Source organism: Lagopus muta, chromosome Z (genome assembly GCF_023343835.1).
Source record: "Lagopus muta isolate bLagMut1 chromosome Z, bLagMut1 primary, whole genome shotgun sequence".
In the NCBI taxonomy this organism is placed as follows: domain Eukaryota; kingdom Metazoa; phylum Chordata; class Aves; order Galliformes; family Phasianidae; genus Lagopus; species Lagopus muta.
The window spans coordinates 24,566,097-24,578,517 of NC_064472.1; the positions used below are offsets into that span (position 1 = coordinate 24,566,097).

The following is a 12,421-nucleotide window of genomic DNA, read 5'->3' on the forward strand; positions in this document are numbered from 1 at the left end:
TTCCATGTCAATGCTGTCTACTTTAAGATACCTTCTGGTATAGCAATGAAATACTGCATTGAGCAGTTACATGCTATTCTATCACTTCCTTCTGGGTAGCTTTTGACAAAGTACTGCCAATCAACTCTTACCTTTAAAATTAATGTACCATTGCTGGGCCTGTTAGCTCTAACATTCTGCAAGTTCTACAAAGAGGTGGGCAGTATCTCATATTATTTTCATGGTTAGAACACTTAAATTGTTTTGGCAGGGTATTGTCCTCCCTTGTAAGGAAGAGTGCCCTAGGAGGATATCCTGCTGGAAGCTTGGGAAGAGGAATGGTAGAAGCAACATGGTGAAGAAAAGGACTGTGGCTCATTTTGCTGTAACTGGGTACTCCCTGCCCTCAGTGTTATTCTAGGGCATGTGGGCTCTCCTTTTCCCAAGGCTTAAGTGGATTACATTAATGACCTCTTACTGTTCAGGGCTCAGTCATGGCACTGAATTGCATTCCCACAGTATTCCTTCCTCAGCATCCAAGGAGGATCCATTTTGACCAGGGTGGGGTTCTTTCTTTTTTTGTTTGTTTGTATGTTTTACTTAGTTAGTTGTTTTTTCCTTTCAAAGAACAGTTATCCAGGGGAAAGTGACAATATATGAATAAGAAACTAATTCAATTTCTGATATCAGAAAAAAACATGCAAATTGAAAGCCATGCCTTTATAGTGTTATTTCTGAATGCTTTCTGTTTGTGGTTTTCTGTGAAATCATGAGGAGGAGGCAATCAAAATGGGATTTAAATGACATACCACAGGAGAGCAGAATTTAGTGAAATAAATAATAAACTAAGGTACATTTGCATTTTTTGTTGTCACAAGCAAAGGTGATAAATGCCTGCTAACCTATCTTCATAGCTGTGATTTGTCACAACAGATTTTGGCAACTGCTCAGTGTGAGAGCTAGAATAAATGAAAACAACATTTAGGCGAGGCATTCAAGAGCCTCTGGCTTCAGGGAGTCTTTTTTTATTTGCAGATTCATTAGCCAAAGAGGCTTGAAATGCCTCTTTGAATAGAGGCAATATAGGCACATAGGAATAGAGATAATTAGGAAAACAACAACAACAAAACCCTTACAAAATACTAAATGCACAAGCAGGATGGTGTTCTTCTCCTGAGATATCTTGGTTTCTTCACTTCCAAATCTGGAGAAGATTCAGGCTCAAAGACTGTTTCTGTGTATGTTCGTATTTTGCAAGTTTTCACCTTATTACTGATGATGTACTAAGTCCACGAGATCAAAACACACTTGCTATTCTGCTTCCAATACTTGGAAGCAGCCTATCACCTTCATTTTTCCACTTGCACTTAATAGATTTTTATACTCCCACTTGCACAAATTCAATTAAAAACATCTTTGTTGTTTTCCTCCTAGAACATCTGTTAGATCAGTAAAATATGTGAGAACAAGCATCCAGATCAACTCGTTCACCTTCTGAACTGATGGATAATGCCCTATAAAGCAGCACCATGATGTAGATCACAGACTGTTGATCATTTCACAGAGTATACTACGTATACTAGAGATGTCTTCCAGGTACACATATGATCCATACTGTAATAATAGCAAGAGTCTCTGAGATAGTTTCACGTGATTATTTACAGATCTCTTAAATACTGTCAGTTCTGATGGAAACTGATAAGTAAATAATTAATTACTCGATTTTTTCAACATCAGTAAAAAGAGTTAAGAGAAATTTGATGTCAAATACAACCATATAATTACAAAGAGTTTTCTTGCAGTACCTGATCAGCTAGAATGTCAGATAAGCTGCCAGCATTGATAAGCACAAAATCATTTCCACATCCACAGAGGCATTACTAGCAGAGATAGAGATGTGATCATCCCACAGGCCACAACTGAAGTTCTGGTCCCCAGACATAGACTGTCTGGAGAGTGGCAATAGGAGAGCTATAAAGATGACCAAAGACCTGGAGAATCAGCTCTATGAAGAAAGGATGAAGCAGTTATTTCACTCTGGAGAAGAACAGGTCCAGGCATGACCTTATCACAGTATTTCCACAATTGAACAGTGGCTAATAAAAGAAAGGAGTCACTCCCTTCACTTGGAGAACACAAGGGGCGATGAGTACAAGCTGGGAAACCTGGGAAAGGTTTTACCATTATGTAAAAAAGACATTTTTTACAATGAAACAAATGGCACGATTTCCCTACTGGTGTGATAGAATTCCTTTCAACAGACACTTTCAAAATGTGGTTGGACAGGGTACTTGTCCAATCATAGTCATATCATCTAGTCTCTCTTTCCCAGTGGAAGGTTGGATGTAATGATCATTCAAAGACCCTTCTTTTCAAAGACTCTTCCAACCTGGGATTTTCTATGAGTTTATGAAGTCTTGATCTTTCACAAACCTGATTCTCTCTCTTTTTCATTCCTCCTTTCAAATTTCTGCTTTCTCTTTAGGATTATATGTTGTATAGGCTCTCTACCTTGCTTATGCATGTCAGTTTTCCAGCATTTCTCTTCCTTTCGTATAAATTTCCTTTCCCATCACAATCTTCTCCTCACACAACAAGCCACTTTTCTACATGCTCGGTCAGGTTTATATTATTCAACCTTTACCCACGTCTGAAGAAGAAAGGCTTGGAACCAAATCTATTTGAAAAGCTCAGACCTGGCCAACTTCTTTCTTGGCTTGTCTGAGAAACATATCAGCTCTTTTGGCATACACTATCAACTCTGAAGCCAGTAAACTGCAGAACTGTTCATTAGCTTTCAGAGGACACCTTCTGATAGCCATGGGTGGGAGGCAGCTGGAGATTATAGAGAAATTAGAGGCAGAAGGATTGTAACAGGGTAGAAGACATGTGAAAAAGAAATAGAGCAAATGAGCATGAAGATACAAAAGATAGCTACAACATAATAATGAATACTGATGACACACAGAAGGAGCCTGTTCGTTGAGATCTGAGGTTCTTGAAGGCAACAGCTTGTGTAGTTGTGCTGTGCAACTGCGTGGTGTCCACATGGCCCGTAAATCTACTAGAAATTTTTTGAAGATCTTGTGTGTATAGACCTGTCCTTCCTGTCCTCGTCATTCAGAATATGGGAATATAGAAATGTGTACGGATTTTTTGCCTCTGTATGTAATGAACAAAAATAGCGGTAAATAGCCATTTGGCTGGATTTACATGGCCAGTCATCTCCAACATGTTATTTAAAATAAACCTCATCCCACAGTTTTGTAGTTTTTGTAATCATTGTCCCCCACAAAGGTGTGAAGGATTTGATTACGATCTGTTCTAAACAGTGAGTTTAATATTATTACCATGACACCAGTACTTTGTGCTAGATGCTGATAATGAGGAAAGAGTACTGCAGGTAGCTTTGCAGAGATGTTTTCTGAGGAGTAGCTAAAAAAGAAGTCTGAAAGGGTGTCTAACATTTTTTGGAAAATAAATACTACGTAATAGTTCATAGTGAGAAAAACTCTCATACTCAGGCAGGGATGGATTTTTAGTTGCATAAGTTGACCATATCTAAGCCATGTTTCCTAATATTTCTGTGGATCTTCAGGAGAGATTCAGTGAAACTTGTGGTTTTGAAAATTTAAAAGAAATCTCTGTAGTCTGGACATAATGTTTAGTCTGTAAATTAAGACACATTTGTTTAACTTCTCATATTTCCTTTATGAAACAGAATCAATTTAGGGTTGTCTGAATAATTTCTAAACTGTAGTCAGTCTCAGAATACATATTTATTTCAGTTACCTTTATACTCCATGAAAACTTTGATTACTTTTAGAAGCAATATTTGTGTGGATAAGCATGATACATTTTCCCAAATTCTATCATCTTTGTTTACTTCAAGGCAACCCTAGCATGGGCCAATTTAAAAAAATAGAGCATTTTTAAGAACTTTATTTTGAACTGAGGTGTTGGAATTAGAAAAACTGCGTCTAAAATTATCCAAAAGTATCAAAAGCACTAAGCTAGAAACTAGACGAAAAAAATCCAACTTTCTGTAACAGAGGTTAGATAAAATTCTCCAGCTGAGATTAATGTGTCCTAGTGGCAGAGTTGAACAGGCAAGAAAGAAATCCTCCTCCATTCAAGTTAGCAGCGATATTATAAGTCGTGTTCTGCTACTGGAGAAACCTTTTTAGTAGGAAATCATGTCTAAAGCACTCCTAGAGCTTTATCTGTCTTTGGGATTCAATTTCCTTTTGAGTATGGATTTTGCATTAATCAATGGAGGGATCACAGTTATTTTATGTATGTATATATATATATATATATATATATATATATATATATATATAATTTATTTTTTGTAAAAGGAAATGATTTTGTAGGCTATTCAGCACTTCATTCTTTTCATTAGCTTGAGTTCACTTTTCAGACTTTCATATCCTTCATTGCTTTTTACCCAGCAGTACTCAGTATTATTTATACTGTTTTTATTCCATGCCATTCAGTTTTTGGCAATGCAAGATCTTCAAGATGCAAAAACATGGTCAGAAAGGTGTTGTTTTGTTTTTTTTCCCCTCAACAGTTCACTTTTATAAATGTATCAACTGCAAGAGAATCTGAGAAAAGTCAGTTTCTCAGTGTTTTCCATAAATAAAATCTTCTATCAGATACTGTTATTATTGATCATAATTCCTCATGTATTTTTTATATTTTCTAAAAGATGAGATAACAGTTTAAACTTGATGTACCTAATAAATTTTATAACTCATCAATACTTCTTAATATTTCATTGACTTTTAATTATCAGAAATTTCCCAGGTAACTCTCTGACCCTTCATAAAGCTTTTTGCCCAGTCTGTGAAGCAATATTCTTTTGCTTCTAAAACATAAGTTATCCATATTTCATATTTGGGTTATTTAATACATGGCTGGAACAAAGCCCTTTCTGTTGAGAATAGTGATATATATTTAATGTCCTTCATTAGGAAAGGAGAATTGACATCTACGTTCCAAAGGCAGGACCTCTGGAAATGAGAAGAGGTTACTAAGAGAATTAAAGTTGAATTCATATTCCTGTTCAACTGAGAAGCTTTCTTCCCATGCGAGCAAGATGTGGATTGTAGTGAAGAATGTAATAAACTCTCAAGATTTCATTCAGACACTATAAATAAATTCATCCTGTGCTACAAGAAGATATGGCATAAAAGCTGGCAAAAACACCTGGAAGTTCTTCAGTGAGTGATACAGAAAAGTTCTTGTGTTCTTATGCAGTGATTGATGCCAAATATCTGGAAACAAAGAACTGCAAGATGTGTGCTCTAGCAGTGAGTGTATTTATGCCCTTCTGTCTATAGTGGAAAGATTTTACTTTTTTATCCCTGCAGCGGGAACATTCCAGATTCTCCCATAACTTGTGGTGCTTGACATGTGATGTGTCTGTTGCTATTACAGCTCCTCTCAATGTAAGATCATATCCAAAGGTGAATTAAAAAAAAAAAAAGATAAATAGAGGGGAAGATAGCATGGTTCAAGAAAGCAATGTACAAGGTTTTGTACTTAGGTTGGCGCAATCCTATATACATGCACTAACTGAGAGAAGAACTTGACAGTAGCTCTGCTGAGAATGACTTAGGAGTCCTGGTAGATGAACAACTCAACAAAAGGAAGCAGTGTGCGCTAGTAGCTTGGAAGGCCAATGTTATCTTGGGCTGCATTCAAAGAGGAGTGGCCAGCAGGGAGAGGAAGGTGATTGTCCCCCTCTACTCTGTCCTTGTGAGGCCCCATCTGGAGTACTGCATACAAGTTGAGAGCCCCCAGCACAGGAGGCAAGTGGAGCTGTTGGAGAAGGTCCCAAGGTGGGCCTTGAGGATGATCCAAGGACTGGAGCACCCCTCCTAAGAAGACAGTCTGAAGGAACTGGGCCTGTTCAGCCTGGAAGTGAGAAGGCTGCAGGGTGACCTCATTGTGGCCTTCCAATATTAAAGAGAACTGATAAACATGAGGGAAATCAAATTTTTATTAGGGTAGATAGTGGTAGGACAAGGGGGAATGACTTTAAACTAAAGGAAGGGAGATTTAGATTAGATGTTAAGGGGAAGTTTTTTTCCCTGAGAGAGTGGTGAGGCACTGGCACAGGCGCCCAGAGAGACTCTGGATGCTCCATCCTTGGAGATGTTTAAGGTGAGAGATGGGACCCTGGGCAATTTGATCTAGTATTTGATCTAGCTGCCAGTAACCCTGTTTGTGGCATAAGCATTGGAATTTGATAATCCTTGAGGTCCCTTCCAACCCAAGCCATTCTATTATTTTGTCAAGATTTTATTATGATGATTCTATGAAAGCTAGATGTGATGCAAATACAAGCTTGAGTAGCTCTGGTAAGTGAAAAGTAAGTTTCATTCTGAAAGTAAGTGAGCAGATGAACATTCTGAATAAGATGAGATCCAAAAATGGAAACTGATGGAAAAACTATTTTCTCATAGAACAAAAAGGAACCTCTTTCATCTTGAAGATGTGAAGGACAGATTCAAGAAATCTCACGGTTTTTATGGTGGCTGACATCTAGGATAAAATAGAACTGAAGGAGAGGAAGAGGGTTCTTTTGGATATAAACATTTTCTTCAAAGAAAATAGAAAATGGGAAGTGCCGTGAATCTTTCTCATCTTTCTCAGTGATCTATGAGAAGGAAAATGTAGGAAAGCAGAAGGGGATTTTGTTTTACTTTTCTAACATTTTTGAAAGAATGGATTTTTTATTCAGAGTGCAATGGAGGCACAATTAAGGTGGAAACCCTATACTAACATACTTTGGGATCTCAATCTCAGCTTGTGTAAGTTTAAAATTATACAGTTAATGGACAGTGAGCACTGTCTGAAGAATTTTCAAAAATTGAGAAATTATTTAAATTAAAAGTAAAGGAAATGCAGACCCACAAACTTTTTTTTTCTTCTGGAAAGAACAATAAAGTTTAGCATGCTCCAGGATCTCCATATTAATTTGACAGACTGCAATGGTGTTATAAAAAACATTATGCACACAAGGACTTTAGATGCATTGCAGATACTACTGAAATCTGAAGTACATTTGTGAGAAGTGCATTATATAGCATACTGAACAGGCAGTACATAGAGAATTTGGTACAAAAAGCATTTAAGCAAGTTCATCAAGTTCACAAAATAGTCTGTTGCAAAATAAGAACAGAAAATTTTACTTTTTTCACATTATGTCTTTCCTCTGAAATCATTATCCTATCCGTTCGGGTTTATTTAGAATTGTAATAGCCACACTGATTAATTCTCTTGCTTCTGACACAGACTGTGTTCCTGCATTAAATAATGAAGTTTTGTAAACAGGAAAGTTTTATTAACACAAACAATTGTAGAAGTGAAAAAAAAACAGAGGAGCTTACCCAAATCCAGAAAACAAACGACAGAAGAGGAAGAAGCCATACCCCTGGACAAATGATGAAAGGAAGGCAAAGAATCCATTGATAGACATGCATATCAGGAGTGACTGTCTCCTTCCCACCTTGTCTGCCAAGCCTCCCCAGAAGAATGCCCCCACCATCATCCCAAGGTACACTATGCTACCTGTAATACACACAAAAGAAAAAGAAAAAGAAAAAAAAAGAAAAAAAAAAAGAAGAAAAAAAAATGTTGTTTTGTGAGCTACATAACTGACCACAATTGACCACACCAAAATAGTTATATGTATTTGAACGATTTGCTTTCAGCAGTCTCCTACGTTTACCAACTCAGTGGCACAGAGATTAATTTATCCTTTTTCAGTGGGTAGAAATTGTATGCATATAGCTTTACAAATATACCTAGGGAGAACTAAGTACATTTGTGTCCTATTGTGTCTGTGTCAGCTAGTAGACTGAAGCTTAATTTAATTACTAAATAAGGTGCCTCTAGCTAAAACAAAATACAGTCAAATAAGAGTGCATTGGAGAAAGAATGCTACCATTTCTCAATAATAAACAGCATTCAGACTTCAAAAATTAAACCTCCCCAGCAGAAATAAATTGTTTGAACATTTCCTGAATATAATTCTGTAGGGGATTAATCACTGGGAATAAAACGTGCTAAATCTAAAAGAAGCTGATTATGACACAACAGACACTTTCCATTCAAGATCTACAGAACTGAAGATATCCAGCTTGATCTTTTTCTCCCTCTTGCTTCACTGTGCAACTTTATTTAAAAAGGCAGTATCTTGTATACATACATAAAAACAAAAACAAAACAAAAAACAAAACAGGAAAACATTGGAACAGTTTTGTTTTCAAATAATTTTATGTAGACACATTACCATTTAGCTGAATACACTAGAATGAGATGGAGATTTCTTACTTTGAGTTTGTTTTTTTGGTAAAGTTACTGTGATTTTCAAAGCAAAATTGTTTTCCACAGAAAATATAAACCTGAAGCATCTGACCATCAATTTCTGAGCACGTTATGTACGCATTATTTAATTTCTAGAGATGAACCTTCTCTGGCACATTGGAAGAGAAAGCACAACACATTGACCAGAGTGTCAGAATAGTTCCTCAAATTTGGGCAGATCCAACCAGATATGTATTTTGTTAGATACAGGTTTTTAATCCTACCTACTTTTTTACTGAGCTTCCCAGATAGTGTTTTATCTGTTTAATGATTGCTACCATCTTGTAAGAAGAATTTAAATGTAAAGTAGCTGGAAGCAGCTGAAAGAATAGGGATGCCTTGTCCTGTGTCTCTTTTCAGTCAGCCATAAGAACTGACAAATTCCCCAGCTGCTCTATTTGGCTTCAGTTGCTATTGTGTAAAATTCTGGACTCCGAAGAATCACTTCTGCCCTGCAGAAAGTAGGTAGAAGGAAAGGAAAATGGAAAAAATGAATCTTTGGTCTTTTTAAGCTGAGTATTAACATAAAGGTTTCTCACTGGTATTCCAATTCTTGGAATTCCATATATTACATCTGAAGAGCTAACCTCTGAAGGGTCTCACGCATCCCAAAATGTACCTGCACATGTGTACACAGTGTACACACAGTGCTGCTTCCTTGTGAGGCATCATTTTAAAACACTTGATGGAACACACGCACTGTTGATGTAACACACTGTATGTATTTCAGTAGATTATCGTGTTATTTCTACTACATCTATGACAACTATAAACCTGCATATACACTCACAGTGGCTATTTCAGTGAAATACAAATGTTGGACTACAATTTCTTAATTTTCCTTTCTTACATTTTAAATTTTTTTGTAATAATAATTATGTCATTTTTATTTCAAGCAGTACATAGAAAACAGTAGTGTAAAGATGATTAGTACCCATTAGTTTTTTGTAAATTCAGGGTCTCTACTGAGTAAGCAATTTTTGATGCTGTCTCTGAGCCTTAATTTTACATTCTGAAGTATAAGTTACTGTGAAGGATTTGTAAAACCACATACAGAAAATTCTAAATTTAATCTGTAAGAGGTTCACGCAGTCTATTTAGTCAAGAAAGCACGTGGAATACTATTCTGAGTAGCAGGTAGACATAGTAATTCAGAAATACGAGTGAGCATGAAATATTCACCATGTATCAAAATATTAATAGCTAATAATAATAATAATAATTATAATAATTAAAAACAAAGACCAGATCTATCCTTTGTATTTTTTCATTCTCTGTATAATTCAAATAACTTCTAAACAGTGCTTCCAACAGTAATGTAAACCCACATATATTTATGTATGTATATATGAGTTTTGTATACAGAAGCAGCAAACAGAGCAGATTTCTTTTTTTTTTTGGTCTGTTCCTATTTGGTCTGTTCAACTTAAATTAAGTCAGCCTAACAAAATCTGTAATTAAAATACAATGAATTCTACCTGCTTCAGATGTCTGGACCAAATGAATATCCATCACTCAAAATGGAATCTTTGAGACAGAGGAAAACAGCTATCACTTTTGCTTTCAGCTGTTGTTTTAGCCGATATAAAAAATAAGAAGAGTGTATTTCTAGACTGTCTTCTCCTTGAGTCCCTAAGGATCACATGATGGATCCACTGTTGATGATCACAGAAGCATTTCTTTACCCATGCAAGACCAACAAATTCATTAAGAAAAGCAGTTAAACGTCTTCTCAAAAGACCTTTTATTGGTGGACAGATTTTTACTGTCACTATGATCTTTCTTAATCAAGGTATATTGATGAGAATGCAGGTAAGTTGTGAGGCGGTGAATCACTGGCACAGCTGCCCAGAGAAGCTGTGGATGCCCCATCCCTGGAGGTATTCAAAACCAGGTTGGAATGGGGCCTGGGCAGCCTGATCTGATGGGTGCATTCCAATCCAAGGAATTCTGAATCCAAGTTCAGAATTTGCTGAAATCATAAAACATCTTTGTTCTCTTTAGTCTGATAGTTTAGTCCAGGAAGGACATAGACATGAAACAGTATTCTCCCTGGCTAGTGGGGTTTGGCAGCAGATCTTCATCAGGTTCTTCTTTCTCATCAGATACTAAGGTACTAAGCACATACAAGCACACGTACATTTTTCTGGTGCTAAAGACACAAAGCTTACTGAAAGGACTTGACATACTTCAACTACTATAATATCTCCTGTGGGCAGGACTACTCTACCACACTTCACATAGATCAGTGTTCATAAGTGGTTTAGAAATTATATCCAGCAAAGCTGGCATTTATGCATCAAATATAACTTAAATAAATTAGCAAAAATAGTTCAGTGGCTGCACTGACAGCAGATCAATTTCAAAAAGTCAACTAAAGTTCTGATACATACTGATATATGTGATTTATACTCTTATTCTTTATTACTTATTCTTTATTACTTCATATCACATACTTGCATGACACTGGCTTTCCTAGTCTACAATCTCACGTAAGAAATACTCACAGCAAGCCAGTCAAATATTTAGATATATATTTACACCTGTATCTCTGAAATAGTTTATGCATATAATAATAATCTTACTGGATAGTTACATTTCTCATGCTGTATAGAAACATCAAATCCTCCTCAAAAACACTGGAACATAGCAGTTAAATGTTAAATTGAAAGGTAAATTATCCTATTGACTGTAGAATCTTAGAATCCATATTTATTTTGTACACTACTCATAAATTGCATGTTACATTTTGCATATTGCAGTAATAGTAATTTGTTATAGTAAATATGTAAAAATTAACTATCTTCTTGTTTGCCGTTAACTTTAAAAACAATAGTCAGAAAAACAGTAATTTTATGGGCATATGTATATGTATACAGATCTTAATGTCACATGACATCATGAGGAAGGTTTTTCCTCCCTTTCTCAGCATCTATTACTGATGACAAAACTATCTACATTTCATTTTCTTTTAGGTACACCACCTAAAAGAAAGTGCCTGTAAAGAAATTCATATAGCATGAGACACACACTGTTTTTACATCTAGTATGAGTATAGAAATATATTTTAAAAATAATAAAGTTCATTTTAAAATGCAGAGAAACTAGTGACACCCACAATACATCTTTCATTTTCCCCATGAAGTAAGGAGTAATCTCAAAAAACTCCATCATTTGATGGAAAGTTGCTGAGAAGAAACATATGGCAGCTAAAAAGAAGCATCCTGTACTAAGACAAATATTCTCTTCTATTGTTCTTCTATCAAGTTGCAAAAACCTGCATCTTCCTCCAACAGCAGAACTTCTACATTCTTCAGTGATTTTTCCCATTGTGAAAAAGTATAAAATATACAAATCTTTCTTCTTCATATGAGGAGCAGTCTTTCAACAGAGCAGCCAACTGCCCATGCTTAAAGTTTTCTGGAAGTATATTTTTATTCTGAGACTCCGTTGTTAGAAAGGACAATGTAAGCATCTGTTAAAAGAAATTAGTATGATAATGCATTTTGCTTATTTCATAAGAATTATACTGTACTTTAATCTGTATTCTTATTTTTTCAGAGATCTTCCTATACATTATTGCCCAGAATACAAAAGCTTATAGTGGAGAGCTTGAATACATATAAATTACATGAGCAAGAATAGCCAAGTTTATCTTTGTTTTTGCTCTGATAAGCAGTGTACCAAGAGATTAAAAATTACAATCATTCACAGCTATAGTTATTATCTATCAGTAACTTCTTTGATCAGAAAAATGGAAAAGGATTGCAGCCAGTAAAAAATGTGCTTCAAGCAAATAAGCATCTAAGTAAATTTTCATAAGAGGAAGCAATTAAAGCAAACACTTTCATTAAGATGAGGACAAACGTAAGAAAACTGTAATTACTTTAGAATTGGTAAAAGATCTCTATTTCTTAGAGCTATTGTCTTTACAAGTCTAAAACCACCTGTATAGATCATGTCTTCATGTTCTGCTCCCCGTCTCACTGGTACTAAACCTCCAATATATTTCTCCACAGCAGTCATTCGTTCTTTTCTCTAAGCAGGGCTGGAAGTAGTG

General features: G+C 35.8%; 1 protein-coding gene across 1 annotated transcript in view; it reads right to left on the reverse strand.

The window, feature by feature from the left end:
- The window catches only part of SV2C (synaptic vesicle glycoprotein 2C), a 99,795-nt gene that overhangs the window by 48,388 nt on the left and 38,986 nt on the right, over positions 1-12,421 (reverse strand). The window contains exon 3 of the mRNA XM_048931767.1: positions 7,383-7,563. Coding sequence (XP_048787724.1) covers positions 7,383-7,563 — 181 coding nt within the window. The remainder of the gene's footprint in view (positions 1-7,382; positions 7,564-12,421) is intronic.